A 20,743-nucleotide genomic window follows, 5' to 3' on the forward strand; every position below is an offset into this window, starting at 1 on the left:
CTAATGCTGCCTCTGCCAGGGAAACAGAGAGAAAGCAGGAAAGCTCTACAGGAGCCACAGGGCCTGCAAAAAATAGATCAGTGTTACATAAAGTCCACGTTCAATTATTCAGGCTCTGTCTACTTGATGCATTTGAGCCCCAGGTTAGAACAATGCATGACCCTGTGTCCAGTCAGAGCCAGCAGTGAATTTGGAGGCAGCACCTCTGAGCTATCCCCAGTCAGAACAAGGGTACATTGAGTAATGGAGCACAACCACAGACCTGATTCCTAATTTGTCACACGAGGTCAAGATACGGCAACACTTCAGAAGGACTTTCAAGAAGTAGTTGTTCCTTGCCAGAACACTGTATATTCTTAGAGTAAATGCAGCTACAGGCAATGTACAAACGCAATGGCAGCTGCTGTGTGCTCAGCAGGAGTCCAGGCACCAGCAAACACAGGGCCTTGCAGACACAGAGCTTCAGAGATGTGTCCTCCTACTTTATTCTACATGAATGCAATCCACATAATCAGAATAGGGAGCCCAATTTAGTAAGTTAGTCACTGCACAGACACCCATCAGAGGCTGTCCCTGTCCCTTCTCACCAGTGCCACACCAACATCATGTAGCACTGCACCCTGGAGCTCTCCAGGCTAGGTCTGGTCCCACAGTCCAGCCGGTAAAGGCGTGAGTTCCTGCACCCAAAAACACTGTGTCCCAGTACTGAAGCCAGCTCAGGCTTTGATGCAAGACATGCTTCCAGCTATGTGATATTCATTGAATGTGTGCAAATCAGCCCCTGAACATGCCCAAGAGAGCTCATTGCTACAGACATGCTTCCTTTGTTGTCTAAAGGAAAGAAATCAGCTAGGACAAGGCTGCTGCTACATGGGCAGCATATGCAGCTGGGGAATGAGACCTTCCTTCCCAGGGGCTCTTTGGAAGCAGACAGCAAGCAAAGGTGAATTGTGGTGGCAGCAAGCTCCTCTCCTACTGCTAGCATGCCCCTCAGATCTTCTCCATTATAAGATGGGAGCCTAGGAGAAACAGTGACTGCGAGCAGTGCCTTTAGCCTGCACATGGGAGGCAGGCAGGAGTAGGCCAAGGGCACACAGCTGTCCTCGAAGTCCCCACATGATTTAGGATGGGCACTCATTTTAAATGCCATTATTTACAGAAGCACAACCTGCCAATACCATAGATCTTGCGACAACTACAGGCGATAAATCACTTAGCAGCACTGGTTTCCAGAGGCACCAATAGCCACTCACCCTACAAAAGTCAGCCCATTATTTTAGTTCCAGAAATGTATTGCAGGTGGCACGTTCCTTTGGTAGCACGAGAGTTGTATTAAATAAATTGCCCTAGTCCTTGTAGGCAACAGCCAAAAGGGCTGCTTTGAGTCAGCCAGCCCAGCATCAGTTCCCTCTACTCAAGCCCTTTGCTCTTCTGAAGTGCAGTAAATAGAACTTGCTCCACTGCCAACATTTAGGGGTTGAAACTACCCAGCAGAAAACCTGCACCAATATTGCCTTCACTTTAATATTTTTCCCTTTTTCCCCCCACAGGGGATGTCAGGGTCACCCCACCCAACGAGTCCTGGTGCTACAGGCACAGAGATGTGCACTCATAGGAATGCAGGTGGGTAGCAGAGCTGGTCTGGCTGTTCCAGCTGGGCTGGAACTCACACTTCAGAGGAGCTTTCACACTACACTACAATGAAGAGCTACAGAACTCTGGGGACACACAGCATGAATTGTAGGTATTTGAGAGCCAAGGAAGAGAAAAATGTCTGCAGTGTACCCGCTGACTTTCCAGCTCTCTTTGAGGAAATCATTATTACCACAATCAAGAGAGTAAATTCCAAACTGAAAGAGATCTGTCGCCCCTCATGGACACCAAAACAGGCAGGACCAAACTTGAGGCAACAGTTTGACTGTTCAGCTTAACTGCTTCATACACCATTCACTCCCTCGTCCCTGATCCACAGTTTTACACAGCAAACAGCTCTGCCTTTCCTGCCCAGAGCTCCATTTCAATTAGTTGTGGACTGCAGGGAAACCACTGCAGCTACCTCAATATAAAATGGTGTAAGAGAAGGAAGAACCAGACCCTTTGTCTTTAAAAGCTCAAGACTTTGTGATTTGCGTGGGCAGTATTTTCCCACTTAATCCTCTTCACTGTAATTCAGAGAAGTAAAGCAAACACTCTGCAGAGGAAGTAGATGAATTTGGCCATTATTTTGTTAACATATGCACACAGTGCTAGCCACTATTATTAACTCAATACACAATCTTTATTCTGTTATTTTAAAAGAGGCAATAGCTGCAGCCTGCATTAAAAATATTTTTCACAAAATACCTTTCACTGTAAAAAACAAAGAAAACTCTACAGATGGTAGAGGAAACACCACAGGCTACAACTTTTCTAGAATCACACACCAGTTTCCCTGATCATAGTAACTCTTTTGAACCCTGACACAATCCAGGGATCTGCACGCTGCTTCCAGTTCCCCTTCACAGAACACATGGTAATAGCGGTGGAAAACAGGGCTGAGTTCTTGTGATTCTTTGGAGCCACCTGGAACTAATACTGTATCAACACTTTCTTCTTTCTTTTTACTACCATCTTTCAGGTGCCAAGGAACTAGCAAATCTTGAGAGTGAAAGGAGGTTCTGTTAGTGTGAACAGGCAGTCTGAAGTCTGCTACTGGCTTGGCACTACAGCTTTCATCTTTCAAGCCATTAAGGAGTTGGTCAGACCATGCTGAGTCTTGGCTGCTGTTATCAGGCCCTTGGTCATTAAGTGGTCTCTCGGCTGTGCCAGTATTCATTTCCTTCTCTTTGTTTTTATTACCATTCTTTTCCTTAAGGTATTTAGACTTCTGGTTTTTGTATTCTTGTTCCATTGCCCAAACATAAATGAGTGCTTTTCCACCAGGTCTTAGAAGCCGAGCTAGTTCATGGATAGTAGCCAGTCTCCGCTCCTGGAAAGGAAAAGCAAAAGTGTGAAGTCAGTACATAAACAAAAAGTCAGGAGAATGGAATGGCAGCAATTCCTCCTTGCCTAAGATACACTAAAACTTGAAAGGAAGGTGTTTTTTCCCACTATTTATTTTCATTCATAATATAGCCTCCATCACTGTGTGCAAGCCAAGACATTTTCCTAGACATAATTTCTTCATCAAGACATCAGTCATGTCAAGCATTGGAGCAGGCTGTCCAGGGCAGTAGTGGATTCACCACCCCTGGAGGTATTTAAAAGACTTGTAGATGTGGCACTGAGGGACATGGTTTAATAGTGAACTTGGTGGTGCTGGGTTAACAGCAGGACTTGATGATCTTAAAGGTCTTTTCCAGCCTCAGTGATTCTACTATTCCCTTTCCATTTGAAAATAGTTCTGTGCTGAGCAGGATTTCTTGGACATACCAGCCCACCTGGAAAAGACAAACACCTTTTCAAGAAGGTGATTCAGTATTTAAAATCCCAGATTCAAATCTACTGTACCTGATGATGCACAGGCTAAGTTTACACCTGAAGGGGTCAGATTTACAGCTTAAACACAGGTCTTCTGACCACACAAACAAAGATATGTCAGCCTTCTCCAAAACAGAGCTCCTTCTATTTTTTTGTACTGGATTTGGAATCATTCACTGCGTTTCTGGTATGGAAAGATCCATGGGGCCTCTCTAAGATGGTCTAGAAGCTTGTTACCATGGCACAGTTCCTGCCAGGAGAACCTTACCCAGCCCAAGGACACAGCAGACTGGTGAGTAGTCTCCCTTTTGTTTGAGGATGGACAATGAATGCACAGATTAAAAAACCCCAAATCACAAGATCTGCCCAAGATATGAGCCTGGAAGCAATATATCTCTTGACTCCCACAGCAGAGCCCCCTTCTCCAGTGTCATTAATTGCAAGCACACAAAAATGAAACCCAAACATCAGGACCAAAGCTTCAGGGGGAGCAAGGGTATCTGAAAAGCAGAGAAAGTCTAAGAAGCAGCAGTAGCACAACAGCTTAACTCTGCTCTGACAACTGCTTACACCAAATGCAAACCTTAGATTTCTTCCCATTTTGTTCTTGCCTTTGCTTGTACTGTAGTATTGGCAGCTCTGCACAGCAATACAACTGTGGAGTGGAGCAGAGAGAGGGGTGACTTACTGCTGTTGAGAAGTGGTGTATTACAGCAATGGAGATGCAGGCGTCACAAGAACCACTGCGGATTGGCACTGACAGGGCATCACAGACAAACGCCTGGAAATGTTTTTCTGCACAAATATCCACCAGGTTTTTACTGCGATCACAGCCAACCTAGAACAGATAATGTTTCTTTAAGCTTTTCAAAAGAGGATAATTATGAGACTGGAATATGATTCTCACTTGATGCTTAAAGTAATAGAGGCATCACAGTCTCCCACTGAGGGAACACAGTTTAAAATCAAAACAAGAGCAAGTGTGAGAAAATATCTTTAAGAGAAGTATATAGTTCCCAGGTATAGACAAAAAGAAAACAACCTTGATGCTTACTTAAAACAAAAATGAAAGACCGGGTAGTAGCTTATTATAGCACGCTGATTTTGAACCAGCTTAAGACGGACCAGGTTTCAACCTAACTTTTCTTCAAAACCCATTTAAGGTGTCTTGAAATGAGCAAAATGAGAGGTGATCTAACCTCAGTATTTTGTTTTCATTCAAACTGCCATTTGTAGTTTGACAACATTTCAAGTACCCAAATACTGAACTCACAAAAGCTGACCTACAAGTGTAAACAACTATCCAGGGACTTTGGTGGCATCACTGAAATATGGCATACAGCTTCACTCATCACCCAGGTTTTGTCATTTCAGTGTAAGTAAAGAAGTGCTCAGATTTCTTCTTCTTACCCCTCAGTATCATGATCCACAAAAATATTTAAGCACAACATAATTTTCTAAAGTTCTACACAGTCCAGTGAAGTGACCCCTAAGAGCCATTTCAGAACACCTCATAAAACATTAGTCTTTTTCCCCATTAAACCCTGCCCAATGTCCACATCAAAGACAGTAACACAAAACTTAACATCTTTGAAAAATCAGCATCTAGAAGTGTTTTTTTACATGCCTGCATAAAAGCAGTAAATCTAAATTGATCAAGACACCTTCTGAAAGAAATAGAGTGAGACATGCGCCATCCTTGTTTTCATGTCTGCCATGCACACTGAATACTCAAACCAAAGCCCTGCTACCAGGCTGTATATTAAACTTTGCTTGTATAAGAATAATAAATTTGTTTCTTTTCAATGACCAACAACAAGTAGATAGCAGAGAATAGGTTCAGAATCCTAAATAATTACTGTTGACAGTGTTTGTTGCATGACACCAAAAGAATACTAAACCATCTTTGATACAAGAATAGCAAACAACTTACTCTGCTTAATCAACCCAGAAGAGACAACAGTACCACTAAAATTGAAAACCTCTTTTGCAATGATTAATGAAAATATATTTATTTTCCATCATAATTTTTCATTTTATCCATTCAAATCCTTTTATCTTTCAGCCTACCATCACAGTTTTGAAGAAAACCAGAATTCTGTTCCAGTCTTATGTCCTGAAAGCTTACCAGTGAGCTGCCTTCTACTCAGGGCCCTGACTTTTTATCCAAAGTAAATGAAACGGTTGTGAAAATGCCAACCTGACAATACAAGATAATCCTCCACAGAAACTATGAATATGTATATATTATCCTGCAGTAAACAGACCTGGAAAGATCAATCCTTCAATCAATTGCTTTCTTCACATTCATTCCTTGGTCTCTCACATTTACTAAAGCACTGAGTGAATTGTGTTGTTTATGAATAAAAAAAGGAAACTCTTGTTTACTTGAAAGCAAACAAATCCCCATCATTTGACACTGGCAGCCAACTGAAGTGTCTTTGAATTACTCTGACAACCTGCATGTTAGCGATTACACACCTCATTACTGGTACCTTTAACTACTTCTGCAATTAAGACATTGGCTTGCAGTACTTAATAATAAAATTCAAAGGACGAAATTCACTGCTGGCAGAAGAAGGAAGAAGAACATTTGCAGCTTCCACTGACAGCAAGCTTTCCCAGAAAGAATTGCTTTGGCCCTCTACATCTAGAGTAAAAATGGGCTGGGTAATGGAATACAATCCTCTGTTCCCAAAATGACCTTGAAAAGGACTACAATGTATGCTGATGAAATCCAATGAACTGAGAATGAGAACAAAGGCATGACTGCCAGAATGCAAAGTCCACATTTGCATCTAAATTATATCAAATATTATGAAGTCAGGTTTACTTGTATTGACATACTTTCTAAAGCAAATATACATCCAAAGCAAAAAGAGGCTGTTTCGCAATGAAAATGGAGACTTTGAAACAGAACACTTTGAACACACAGCTGCTCTAGAATAGATATATTGGGCTAAAACTTTACATGGTTTTAAATGTAAACATGACAATAGGTGCTATGCATATATGCATAAACTGTGAACAGAGGGAGTCATCACAGATGCCTGGTGCTGAAGCTAGGCAACTTTAGCATGCTTACTAGAATTATCTCTACATGATATTTCAAAATAATTATAATCCAGACATCTGTTCCCACATCCCTGCCTTTTTGGGAAGTACCTCTACCCCTCTCTGCACATCTTTTTTGTGATGTAAACAATGGCTCACAGGAGCTCCGGAGTGGCTGCTGACAGGTACTGTGATTGAAATCCACTTGGATTTCATGCGCTGATTTTCAGTTTATAAGGATAAACACTAACTGCACCCAACTCTTATTTTAAGACAGGAAATCTACATTAGTATGGAGGCCTGTAACTCTGTAACTAGAACCCCAGCAAACACAAAACTTAGGAAAGGGGCAAAGGTATGTCATCAGGCATACCACACCCTCTCTGGGCACACTGGATAATACAAACCTTTAAACAAGCAAAATATATATGTAAAAAAGGACCAAGATACAAGAGGAGAAGAGAGGGAGAAACAACTATAACACCTGTGACTTGTCCAAGTTTGCAGCAGCTCTGTACTGGCTTCCTGGAAATGGATAACATATGCAGTTATGCCATCCTGCTCCTTTGTGTTCCCATACACCTTCACCTCCACTTTTTCAGCAAGGAGTACCTAAAGTAGATTTTATAAAATCTGCTTAATGCAGTGGTTTGGTATAGATCATTAGGGGGCAAAAGAGACTAATAAATAGCTTGCTTTGTAATGATGCTGCAAATCTGCAAAAGATAAATCCTCCTGCATGCTGAAATAAAGATAGGTAAAGACAGCTAGACATCACCCACCACTATGTATTTTCTTTCTACATTATAACTAACTCAGCCTGGTAGATTTAGTCCATTTAAGTATCTGGGAACCTGATTTATTCAGCACATTACGAAGCAATGAACAAAATGACATCTAATTCTGAAATCCAGCCACCAAATGGAATTATGTGGCTCTCCAGAGAAATGCCTCAGCTATAACCAATAGCATGAGAAGCTCAAGAAACCAAATTATGAACAATTAGTCTGAGTCAGGCTTTCAGTATTCCTTTCATGTAGTGTTTTGGTTTTCCACTGCATATAGTCAGGGTATCTCTGAAAGCAAGTGCTATGCCTAAGACCCAGAGTTCATTTCTCAGTGACAAAGCAACAGAACCAAGTTGACCCATTCAGCATTCATTCTAGTTTTGTGCTGCTCTTGCCAGTTCCTTCTGAGCTCTCTCATCCATTTAATGACTGTTACTCATTGAGAGAAAAGGGCAGGAAAGGTTCATCTGCCTTGCCCTTCAATTGCTAAGATATGGTGAACTTACTCCAGGTGTACCTTTACTAATTGGTTTTGTCCCTCCTGCTTTTACCCACTACTAAAATATCCTTGGGAGAGAAATCTATTCTCAATCTGTACAAACCCAGTGCAACTAAAACCCACCCAACATTATGCAACCACACCACGGTAAATATTCACTCTCTTTCCTCCCCACACCCTGGAAAAACCAAATTTTTATATAGTTCTAGTAGATCACAGTTTGGGCCAGTAATGCAGAAAACAGCAATGCACATCGCACAGCAAAAAGGTGTCTTACAAGGTTTTGTGAAATGTAAATTACGTTACCAATTACCTCTGAATGACACACAACAGAAATATGAATGTCTGTATTAAAGCAAATCATTCTGGCTCCTCTATTGCCAAATTTTTTTTCCTATCATCAGTACTCTGTCACGTAATTTCTTTATATAAAAAGAAAAAGTATCTACCCTATGGCATTTTCAGTTGTTTGCCATTGAATTTCCCACCAATTTATCAGTTCGATTACAAATGTAAACCACAAATTTGAAAGACTTCAATGACTTTTCATTCACACTTTAGCCCTGTGAGGATGCTGAACATTCCTGCAGAGACTTACACATCACCACACCTACCTGAACACTGGAAACAAGGAGACAAAGCTAAAGCATATAGAAATTGATGAGATCATTGCCATAACATCAATGAAACCCTTGTGGTAATTGGGGGAATGCCTAAGACTGAAACACAGTGTTCCATAAAAATAGAAGCTCTGCTTACAGATATGAATATTAAGGTTGAAAGCACCTAAATAAAATCTGTTAAAATAATTCCCCCAAATGAGGTTGGATGGGGAGAGAATTGTGGAAAAACAACCCTAAGAACATGTCTCTTTTTTGCATTCATTTTAACAATAAAGAGGTGGGTGAGACAGAAAAAGTAATCTGAAACTCTATTAAATTCAACCTTTCTCCAGCCTTTGTGCTAGCTACATCAGACATGGATTCCACCTCCAGCTGAAACATTCTTAATCTGAATTTGTTTGTCATGAAATTGCTGCTCTCGCACGGTGTCAGAATAATGCAGCCATTACAGCACTGTCACTTTCGCTGAGCATAGATGGACTCGTGCATTTCATTGTCACATTGGATATTCAAGTAGATAAGGCTGCCTGTAATCATCTGGAGAAACTGAAGCAAGTACAACAGCACAGGCCACAGTGGAGACGTTTTCAGACAGTACCTGAAGATTAAAACCACCAAGAGAGCCACCTTAGCCTTGATCTACCATTAGCACTGCTACCTAAAGCATAAAAGTGCACAATAACCTGTAAAGCATATTGCTTGCCTTCAGGAAATGCTTGCCTCAGGTTTTCAGTACTGCTGAGTCAAAACACCCCAAGCTACAGAGCTGTGCCAACACTGCTCCATCCAATCCCTACACGACTCCTAATTTTGCAGCACTGCTTTATTGCTTCTTTCCCAACAGGACCTGGGCTAAGAGCTCCAATACATTGTGCACAAAAAAAGGATGTAGAATTGACTAAATTTATGCCTGGTTTTCACGCCTCCAACTAAAGAGGAATAAATGAGGGAGAAAACTGATGCCCTGCATCTAGGGAGCACTCCCTTTATCCCAACAATGCACCTGATATATAAAACATTCTGTAATCCCTCACCCTCAGCTCCATGCCTAAACCACGGTAGATGGAATTAACAGCACTTGAGATACCTTGTCAAAAGTTTAAAAACACCTGTAAACACAATAAACACAGGGTTTCTTTAACCATACTTTGGAGGCTACATAAAAATAAGTCTAGTAGAAAAAAGGAGTCACATCCATCATCCTGAGGCTCTGTGCTGACTTGTAGATGAAAACAACCAAATGCAAAGTCTAGAGTCTATCTCCATCTAAGAAGCACTCACTAGTTGTCTCCAGTGGAAAATAAAACATCTAGGGAGGTCAACTGAATGAAGCAATTCCCAGATTCTATTTTTCAACTGTTTCAACTGCTTTTCTAACAGTTTCCTCCATTTCACTGTTATTTTTCATGTTTTTTATCTCTCCTGCAGACACATATGAAATGAGGTGAGTCCTAAAGTAATAGAGGAGAGGAGCTGGCTTTCCTTTGACTGCCAGCCAATGTGATCTTTCCTTTCCTTAGCTGGTTAACTGCAGGCTCCAGAAAACAGACTGGTGCTGGCAATTCCTGAACACAGCATCTTGCACTAATTTCACTTTAAAAGTCTACCACAGACCTCCACAACTGCAATTTACCAAATCCATTCTAGAACCAGTTGAGCTTCATGCTACCCTAATAAATGTTTCTCCTCTCTAGTTAGGCTTGTTGATTTTTCTTACAGGAGTCAGGACTGAAAGACTGAAATGTACTGAAATTAATAATTATACTCAGGCTACAGCAGTCAGGCATAAAGATGCCTACTCATTAATTGGATGATGTTGTTCTAGCCCATAAGAACAGTAAGGGAGATAATTTACTAATACAAACAGGGTTGTAAATAACAACTTATCTTTTTTAGCTGAATATAAATAGGACAGCAACTCCTGAGACAGACAAACAACTCCAAGTTTTAATATCAATAATGAATGCTTTGCCCTATATAGAAGTTTTAAAGCCTGACAGATTTCAGAGTGTTTCAGAGGACAAACCTGTGAAAGAATCGGACAATCCTGGGAGAGAGCAGATACCATAAGACACACTTCTCGGAGATTTCTTTTGGGTTGAAACAGCAAGTTTGATTTTTTTTTTTTCCCCCAAAAAGGTTTTTTAAATATTTGCAATGAAAGCTATCTCTTGGTTCATATTTGTATATACTTCATCTCTCCCTGACAGGAAGGGAGAGATGTATAACTGGACTAAGTACAGACTGTGAGACAGCAGAAGAGAGAATATGAGCAAGAATGACGTCAGAATTGTCTAAAAGCAAAGAAAAGGGAGAGAAGGGCCAGAAATCTGTACCAAAGTTTTCCCTGTGAATTTTATGTTGGTGTATTTACTGGGCCTGTGCACAGAGCCAGAGGTGGAACAGCCAAACATGACATCATTCACAAATGAGACGTATCACAAGGAACTGAAGAGGACAAGAAAAATAGTGTTGCCCATGGAGATTTCACCCACCCACCAACCAAGTGAAAATCTTGTTGGAAGCATTCAGATTGCCCAACCATTTAATAAATTTATTCAACAACAATGACAAAAATGGCTAAACCATCCACTAGAATTTTTCAATCCACTGCACCCATTACTACTTTTCTCAACATATTTTGAATTACAATGCAAAAGTGGCTTTGAAAAAAAGAAAAAGGCAACACAGATAATGAATACATGTGGAAACTTAAGACAATTGGTAATTGATCTTGGATCAGGAAATAGCTTTCTGTTCTCGGCATTCTTCCAATGCCAACCTGAACCTCCAGCATGCTACAAGTGTATGACAGAATAAACACCAGAACCAACAAAAACAAATTACAGTAGCTACTACTTACCATGTACAAATCCTCGTTGATGCTTAGGTACTTCCCATTACCACAGCCAATATCAGCCACTATTGACCCTGTTGGCAGGGACCTGAGAAACTCTACAATTCGGGGCCATGGGCTATGCCTGGTACTGCTGAAGTGTGTGGCAATCTCTTCATACACCTTGTGCACATATTCTTGCTCCAGCTTTGAGGCTTCCATCTCATTCTGGGGAAATGAAGGCTGCACCAGTCTATGCTGTCCCTTCTGGCTGTCACAGACAGATGGGTAAACTAGATAAGCAATGGATACAAAATATTAATTTTTTTAAGCAACTCCTCGTTGATTAAGCATGTTTAGAAAAATTAAATTAAAAGTGAAATATTAAAATGCAAAAAAATGCTTCATTCCTCCTTTATCTTTTAAAAGCTGAAACACAGGTCAAACTGCAGAAGTGCTTGATGACCTGAAAACAAGTAACCTGCCCACATGTACCAGAGGCTGTTTGCAGTGATCATTAATCTGCTATGTTAATGATGTTTATGCTCTCAAAACTGAGATAGTGTCCCCAATGCCAAAGACCACCACATCATCGCAATTCAGCCTCAGAAATTCTGTTCTAAGGGCATAAATGGACTTCAGTTCCATGTAATCACTGAGCCACCTATTATTATCTCTACTGCCCTAAGGCACTGTACATGGCTCTGTCACTGCAGATACGACTCCTTCTCTAATGTACTTATTTTCTCAAAATTACAGGCCCCCTCAAATAAAAAACAATCAAAAAAAGGAGGAAAACTTGAAGAATAGTTATTTCTATTTTGTTACATTATTAAGCACTTGAAATGCCAATAAAACGCAAGACTACAGATTACTCACCTGGCTCTGGAGCAAGCCAAATGCCTTCCTGTATAGAGAAACTCCAGCAACCACATGAATGCAACCAATTCAAGCCATATAGCACGTTATGAACCATCCAGGAATAGCTATGAAGACTACCAAAACTACTCAAAGGAATCAAATGATTTGCTCAAAAACAAAAGCAGCTACCTATTGGTGATAAATAACAATTTTGACTTCAAAGTTGCCTCAAGACACTTACTGCAGTTGCAAGGGCTCCTCCTCACTTTCCTGAATGTAAATGATGTCCTTGTTTCCCTTCGATTTAATGTTAAATCTCCAGCATCAGCAGTGATTGTTCCAACTTTTTGCCTAAGATCTGATGCTTGAATGACATCGTATTTTCTGGGTGTGATCCTAAAATAAAGCAAGAGAAAATAAAGGAATAATTCAATTTGCATCAGAAAAAAACCCAATCCACCTTTGTAAGAAGGTAATTTTTACACTCTGAGAGAAATTTGACTACAACATCCTATTTCACATACTTCTGCCTCTCAGTTTTCCACTTATTCAATTTCAGAGAGAAAAGAGATGACACAAACTAATGACATGAATTAAAGTGTTGTTTAATTGCATGTAATTACATTTCCCTTCCCTCTCTCCCTCCATTTTCTTCCATAAAGTTTGATTGTTTATTTGTCTAATACTTAATTTTTAAAATATATTTATTTTTGTCCTGGTTTTGGCTGGAATAGAGTTAATTTTCTTCTAAGCACCTGTGCTAACAGCAGCAGTGCTGTGTTTTGGATTTAGTACGAGAATAATGTTGGTAACACACTTATGTTTTAGTTGTTGCTAAGTGGTGCTTACTCTAAGTGAGGACTTTTCCGTTTCCCATGCTCTGCCAGTGAGCAGGGGCACAAGAAGCTGGGAGGGAGCATGGCTGGGACAGCTGACCTGAACTGGCCAGAGGGATATTCCATACCACAGAGCATCATGCTCAGTGTATAAACTGGGGGGAATTGGCCAGGAGGCACCGATCGCTGCTGGGGGCAGGCTGGGCATCAGTCAGTGGGTGGTGAACAACTGCATTGTGCATCACTTGCTCCTCCTGGGTTCTGTTCGTCTCTCTCACTCCCTTTCATTACTATTACAAGGACTTTTCAATGCCAAAAATAAAATGCTGCAGACCCTCTTGCTTGGCACAGGGAGGTTTTACTATTTCAGTGCCAAGAATAGAGTTTTGCCAGGTTACCCAACCAAATACGAAAAACATCACCAATGAACTTCATCAGAAAAGTCAGAATTTTACTTTCACCTATGACTCAAAAAGAGAATACATCTTTTGTCCTCCTTGATGACACTGCATAGCTTATTTCTAAACCCTGTGTTTCTCTTTCAGAGAGAACTGAACAAAAGCACTTTTCCTGTGCACTTTGTTAATGGGGTCAAAACGAAGTCTCTAATTCCTTGGCATTCCAAGTATACACACTGAAAACATGTCCAGAATAATTTCAGAACTGACTCTTTTGCTCTTATGATTTGACTTCTGAGGTGTAGATAAAAGGCATCACAAATGTTATTAAATACATTTTGACATTATGTAAACAAGTGAATTAGCTACAACTTCTCGCTGAATGATTAATTTTGATTATGATATGACATTCCAGTGGCATGACGGAAAGCTTACTCCAGTTGAGTATCCTGACCCACTACTGCTTATAAAAAAATATAGAAAAACTATTATTTAGGAAAGGTGGACAAGAACCAGCATGGGAATCACTTGTACTTGAGTAAAAAGATCTAGGATCTTCATTTTCAATGTCATTTGTTCACTGGTTCTCAAAAGACAACCATCACTTGAAGGTATAAGGGAGTTAAGTAATCATCTCATTGCAGGTGTTAATAGACAGGTACACTATTCCAACTTGAATGGCTGCTGGCCAGTACTGCAAGTGCCCAGCACGCATCCTTCTGCTTCCTGGGAGTGTGGCTGCCCAGGGCCAGCTTGGAAGGAGCAGAGCTGGTAGCCCTGGAGAAAGCTGAGGCCTCAGCAAGGGCGAGCTCTCCTTCCCCTGGGAGCTGTGTTTAAGCACAGGCTGTCCCACTGGGCCATGCTCCAGTTACAGCCCCAGATGCATCCCCAGCTCTGTCTGTGTACGGCCACTGCCTTGACCCTGGGTTGGTGTTCCAACCTGGCCTCAGCCCAGCCCATGGAGCTGCCTGAGGCCTGGGGTTGGGGACTGCCCACTGGCTTTCCTGGCCAGCAATGTCACTGACACGGAAACTGCACTGTGTTCTCAGAGCTGTATGTAGCCTTTCCAAAAGGCAGCTGACAGTATTTGACAGGACAGCATAAGACACTTACAACGCTGGTATCTGTGTTCAGTCCTGGATATCAAACAACAAGGGAGTTCACTGCCCTGGCCTTCTATAATGATGCACAGCAGAAGTACTGAGTGCTTTTTACAACTCTTCAATTTAACGAGGGAATATGCAGGTGGTATAAGAGCTCTATAAAAATTAACAACATAAAGATTATCAAGGAGTTCATATTCACCCTTCTTCATAATACATATTAACCAGCAAAATTAAAAGGCAGAAGATTTTCTGCCAGTAAAAGGATTTGGTGTTTAATTTACACAGAATGTAGTTAGTGTCACCTATTGACTGCTGAACCAGTGACTGCTTAGGTCAAACAAAGGAAGAAATGCTTACTATGGGCATTTCTGTCCAATTCAGGGTTGCCATACTCACCTGAAGTGCGTTACTGTCACACTCAGAGCTCACCAAGGTGTTACGCTTTTTGCCAATTTCAGCACTCCAACTGTAAGTATCTCCCAGTGGTGTACAATTTAAAAAGCATGTACTTAGATTCTACAATAAGCAAAGCCCCAAGACATATTTCAAGAAATCTCTTTCCAGCTTCCCAAAACTGCTCAATGCAGTCTTACCAGCAGCTAAAGTATCCCTAAAGCAGCTGGGAATAGCTCAGGAAGACTCCCCTCCGTCACCCTGAGGCTCCCAGTGCAGGGAAAGTCACTCTCTTAAACTAGCCCCTCTCTCAAGGCTTTGGCATATGTGATCCAATGAGAAAAGTTGTGAGCTGAAAAGAAAGAGAATGGTGACACTAATTGCACTACAATCAATTCTTTGCAAGCTCAGAGTCATTGAGAACTTTCACACTGCAGATGTAAGTGAGAGCAATTTCCAGCTGAAACTTCACTTGTGACAGCAGCAGGAAACTGCACCTCAGGGACTGGCAATTAGCTCCCTAAATCCCCAAGTTCCTCAATTTAACCTAAGCAGCATCTGAGCAGCAGAGTGAACTTGTATATTAATTCTAAAACTTGATTTGACTTTTTTCAGAGTAATTTTAAGTACAGAATATCATTAATAAAGTAAACAAACAACATTATTATTCCTCTATTATCAGCAATGCAGGGACTCTTACACATACCCATGTGTCCATAGGTATCTGGATTCTCCAGTCATCACCAACAAACTACATCGGGGCAACATAATTGCCACTGTACGGCCATCAGGATGTTTGAAATCCATCACAATCTAAAAAGAAACAAAACCAGTCACCACAAATGAGCATGACTTATAGAGCCTCATACATAAGCCAGGTATTCTCAAGTCCTAGCTTTGTTTGTCTCTCTAATGTGTTCAACTGAATATTTCTGTTAAACAGCTACATATTTCCTAGGGATGCAAAAGTCTCCAGGTCTCCTGTCCTAAAGCTCTCTCCCTTTCAGCACTATGTTCAAATATCAGTAGTCACAAATATATGTATATAGAGATAACTAAAATTATATATCAATTTCTTTTCACAATAAAAACTTTGTAAGAACAGTAGCACTGTTCAACCTCTGTGTGTATCTGGCAGAAAGGACTGCCATCCCTCAACTAAAGGCAGCTGCATAAGAGGAAGAGCGGGCTCATTTGCTGTATCTCAAGCATCTGAAAGTTATGTACCTGGACTAAGGCCGTCAGGTACTGTCTTTTTGTGATATCTATGCAGAGAGACAAGTTTCTCCACAGGGCTATTCATCCTAGTGTAAAATGTACAGCTAAGTGATGTGGAATGACCCTATGCCCTCTGGAAATGCCTATCCATTCACAGCAGAGGAGCGGAGACAATTAACTCAGTAGATACATAACATTCAGATAAGCAGTATTAGGTGAGAGAAATAATTTCCAACCTGCCCACATTCTTGGAGGTTTGAAGCACAACAAGCACATCCCCAGATCCTGACTAACATGCCAACTACCAGACCATCCTTTTATTATCTGCCATCTGGCTTCCAGCCATGGCAATATAGTGAGGTAACGCTTTCCACTTTATTCCAATTTCACAGCCCAGATGGCAGTGGTACATTTTGCTTCTACTTGGGCTAGGAATGTTACCCTTTTACATTTCCCAAATGAGAGAAACTCTTGCTGTGGAAAATAAGGAGCAGGTCATTTAAGCAAGCCAAATGAGTTACAGAAGACCTACTGAAAAAGAAAAGTGGTCAAAAACTATCTAAGTCAGCAGTTCCTGGTACACTGGAGAATTAGCACCATGAAAATGCAGCCATCTGATTTGTAACCTACTAAGTAGGCAATTTAAAAGCAGACTTACTCCAGTATGCCAGATTGAAACAAATTAGGCAGTTCTATTTCTGCGTACAGATGTGTTTAACAAAGAGAAAACAGTGGTGCAACAATCAGTCATTCAGCACAAAAACTCAGTAAGACAGAAACTGAATAAGCAAGACTCTTAAACACTACAAATTGCCACTAACAACAATTACTATTTAATGTTGTGCACACTGAAGCAAAGCACAAGGGACTTCACATTTTTAGGAAAAAAAAATTTTATACTGTACTACCATTCACATAGAGTGACACAGCTTCTTCTCCTGTTGGGTTATCTAAATTTAAGGCAAGAAGTGACAAGGGTGACAAACAGTGGGGTTGAAAGGGGTAGAGAGATATCAGGGAAGAGGAATAAAGCGTAACTATAAGCTCTGATTAGTGATCATGAAACATTTAAATAGCTACACAAATAGACAAATGGCAGCCACTTGCTACTGTACTCCTTCCCTTGCACTTCGCAATTTCTTCTAGGAAACCTCCAAGAAGCATGGGGTGAAGAAGAAGAAAATACAGTGGCTTTACAAATCTGATGGAGATGCTGTCCTGTAAAGCACAAGTAGCAGCAAATCTCTTTAAAAAGATGCAGCTATCTGGCAAGGCAAATAAACCAGAAGATAACTAATCAGGAGCAGCACGTAAGGAAAAAAAAGCATGAAAAGAAAAGAAATGGGGAGTGAAGTGGTAGGATGAAATGGGTGAGATGATGCCACAGTCGGTCTTTTGCCTCTCTGGCTCAGTGCTGCTGGGGACAAGTGTGAGGGGACAAGTGTGAGGGGACAAGATAGAGACTGGGTTCTTCAGCAGTATGGCAGAATAAACTGAACATATGAGTGCCCACGTTCCTTCCAGGAAGGAATCCCATTACCCCACTGGTCCTCTTTCTGAGTCAGTAGTAACTACAAACATCTGTTCTTGCAGATGATATTAAAAACCTGCACTTTGTCCATGAATCAATGAGAAGACCTCTACTGGGTCCCCTGCATTTCCAATTCCCATCTCCCTCCAGGACCCAAAAGAGGACCTTGCTCCCTTTCACTCCCACATGCCAGGCTGGCGACTCCATATGAAGTAGTGGAAAACAACAGTACCCCAGCTCCCCGCCTTCTCTGCTGTTTTACTTCATGCATCTCCAATTCCTTTTCCCCCACCATCTGTGTGGCCCCAGAGTCTCTTCACAGCAGATGCTCCTCAAACCCTGTCCTGTAAACAACTGTGCATCCAAAACAACAAAGGTTCAGAGTGCTCTATAGCAGGTTACACACTGGCAATGAGAGGCCACAAAACTATCCCTAGCAGCTGGATTTTCAGACAGCAGTTGCAGAAGAATAGAGAAGAGAAGAGCATGTTCTCCTGGCTGAATTTCAACTACACTAAACCAACAAGAAATACATGAAACAAAATTTCTCATGGTGCAGAATTTGAGGCTGAAAAGCAAGAATTTATCTTGGTAACATCTAGTCCTGACCAGAACAGAATCCCAGCTGTGTTCCTGCTCCCTACTTTCCTGGGAAGGGAAAACTTCTGTACTATAATTTCATTTTGTGTGGCTGCTCCCCATCTAACTAAATTTCATCCTTATGAGAAGCTGGGATGATTTGGGAAGGAAAATATAAATAAAGGATTAATTTACTTGGAAATGGACAATGACATCAAGTAATTTGCAATAATTAAAAGAGTCAAAAATCTAAATCCAAAACCAACTTTTGCTCATGAAGCAGACTGAGGTCCTCAGCTAGAATATATTAAAGTTTTGCACTGATCTATTAACAATAAATATGACATTGCAATTGAGACAGAATAAAATTTAAGGAACATCTGAAGATAATTAGTATAATTCCTATGCTTCATTCCTTTACCTAGATTAACTGCACCTGAATGCTTAAAAAACCAAGGAGTACTTCTTCTATCCTTTGTTTACAGCACAGTAAAGAATATTTAACCCAGAAGGATTTTTTAAGAACTCTGTTCTTATCTCTGGCAAGCCTGTTACTGACTGAAGTAGATAGCATTCCCACACTCCTCTGTGTGTCTTTATCCTGGGACAGCATTCTCAATTCTAACTGTCAAACACACATGCACACAGAAGATTAACGCGTGTGGTCCTCTTTTTAATTTACTAACGAATTACAATCAATAAAGCAACTTTGCCACTGCTGAATCAATCTGCTTCACGACAGCTTTGCTCCACAGGAGCTATTTCCAATTACTATTTTTGTTTTCACCTATTTTCTTTTTTCTCTTAGATGGCAGAGTCAATAAAGATCAAATTTCCAGCTAGCTCATGGTGCATCATCCAAGGATTACAATCAAAAAATAAAAACAGTGGATGCTATATAAGTTTTACCATTTTTCCTTCTACAATGAAAAAAGTGTGTCTCTAAATATAGCAAAAAAACCTTAAAAGAAACAGTTAATACCTACTTGTGTTTTTAAATAACTTGTCACGATGCCAAGTTATTTAAGAGAGAGTGTTCATGAGAAGGGAGCACATGAAGCAGTAAACAGCTTTCAACGATGGCTAAACATCAAAGCAAAGAGACATCCACATCACAAACATTGTTCCTGTGGCATAAAATATGGCAAGGTGCAAAAATCAGAAAATAATCCAACATAAGAAGGGAATAAAGTATCTTTTTCTTAACACCTCAGCATGCAGAAGTCTGCACCACCTTTCAGTGCAGTGGTACTATACTTCATGAAAGAGTAGGAGGATGAAAGTGAGTGACTGGTCTATAAAATAAGTAAAGATTCAAAGGCAAAATAGAAATAATGCAATAGAGCTATAAGGACAGTGTTAATAAGAATTTCACAGCTACAGTGGGGAATGACAATTATTTTTCTAAGCTTTGTCTCTGATGCAATTTGTATTTGATGTTAATAGACTACCTTAGACGAAACACACACTAAAGCTAAAAAAAGTATAATGTGGAATGCTTCTCAAGACTGACATTATTTACTGAATTTTCAGAGAGCAAAGACAGCCAGCCTACATAACAGTTTCCCACATGTAAAACAGATGAAAAAGAATGTCTACTTCAAAGACAGCTGAGAGGTTTAAAGCCCACACACGGAGCTTGAACACCACAGTGGGGCTCTATGCAGAGACAAGAGCCTGCTGGCTCACGCAGGACCAAGGCAATCAATTGGTAACACACAGCACCTTGCACTGCAAAAAACCACGCTAAATTCCAAAACTTGGGACTCAGAAAATGCTGAAATTTTGAAGGAAAGCAATTAGGACTATCTTTCCTGAATAATCCACATCATAGCAAATTAACCTTATGTAATGTATGCAGATATTTACATCCTATATCATGTTCTCTGGCCATACTTCAGAAAACGAGTGCAGCATTGACAATCGTGACGATGAACTACTTCAGCACTGCCTTTCTCAAAAATCTCTCAACACATGTGCAGGCCTCCCCCGTATCAGATTTATACCAAAGTAGACCATCTCTTGCTAAGCCTATTTATCCACTTAGGCACTATGGCGATGTTACTCAGATGCTTAGTATACTTACTAGGCTTCCTTTCTTCAAAAATTGTACTCAATTTTACATCCATCTTCCTGAATTCTCTGTGTCATTTTAAGTATCTATGCATTTCTTCCTTTTAATCAAAGTCTAGCACATGAGTGTTTAAAAAATATTTCAATATATGGACAGCACTTCATTCTTTATATCTGAGGTCTCACCTTGTTATGATTTTCTTGATAAGTGGAGTTGAGTGCATCCACTGAACAGCACACCAGTATCTCTCTTAGCTACTCTGTATGCTGTTGACTCCATGATACAAATTCCCTTACTGTCTGGCCTCTGTTTAAAAGGTTCAGGTAGTGCACAAGAAGAGAAAAACTATTGCAATTTTCAAGCTAACCACAGTTGGATGGAGGAGCTTCAAATCTTCTAGAGGCCTTGTCACAGCTAGCTGGAACATACACCACTCTCCTTTTGTACACAGGGATTCATTTTTGGAAGTTCACCAGCTCCAAGTTATT

General features: G+C 40.6%; 1 protein-coding gene across 5 annotated transcripts in view; it reads right to left on the reverse strand.

Annotated features, from left to right (window-relative positions):
* Positions 1-2,254: 2,254 nt before the first annotated feature.
* ALKBH8 (alkB homolog 8, tRNA methyltransferase) overlaps positions 2,255-20,743 on the reverse strand; it is a 44,791-nt gene continuing 26,302 nt past the window's right edge. For all 5 annotated transcript variants that reach the window (XM_042023832.1, XM_042023831.1, XM_042023835.1 and 2 more), the window contains exons 9-13: positions 15,560-15,666; positions 12,362-12,516; positions 11,287-11,552; positions 4,148-4,297; positions 2,255-2,968 (exon numbers count right to left, since the gene is read on the reverse strand). In XM_042023832.1, coding sequence (XP_041879766.1) covers positions 2,399-2,968; positions 4,148-4,297; positions 11,287-11,552; positions 12,362-12,516; positions 15,560-15,666 — 1,248 coding nt within the window. In that variant the 3' untranslated portion in view covers positions 2,255-2,398. The remainder of the gene's footprint in view (positions 2,969-4,147; positions 4,298-11,286; positions 11,553-12,361; positions 12,517-15,559; positions 15,667-20,743) is intronic.

Source organism: Corvus kubaryi, unplaced genomic scaffold, assembly GCF_017639235.1.
Source record: "Corvus kubaryi isolate FWS band 111438036 unplaced genomic scaffold, C.kubaryi_AGA036_p1.0 37256, whole genome shotgun sequence".
NCBI lineage: Eukaryota > Metazoa > Chordata > Aves > Passeriformes > Corvidae > Corvus > Corvus kubaryi.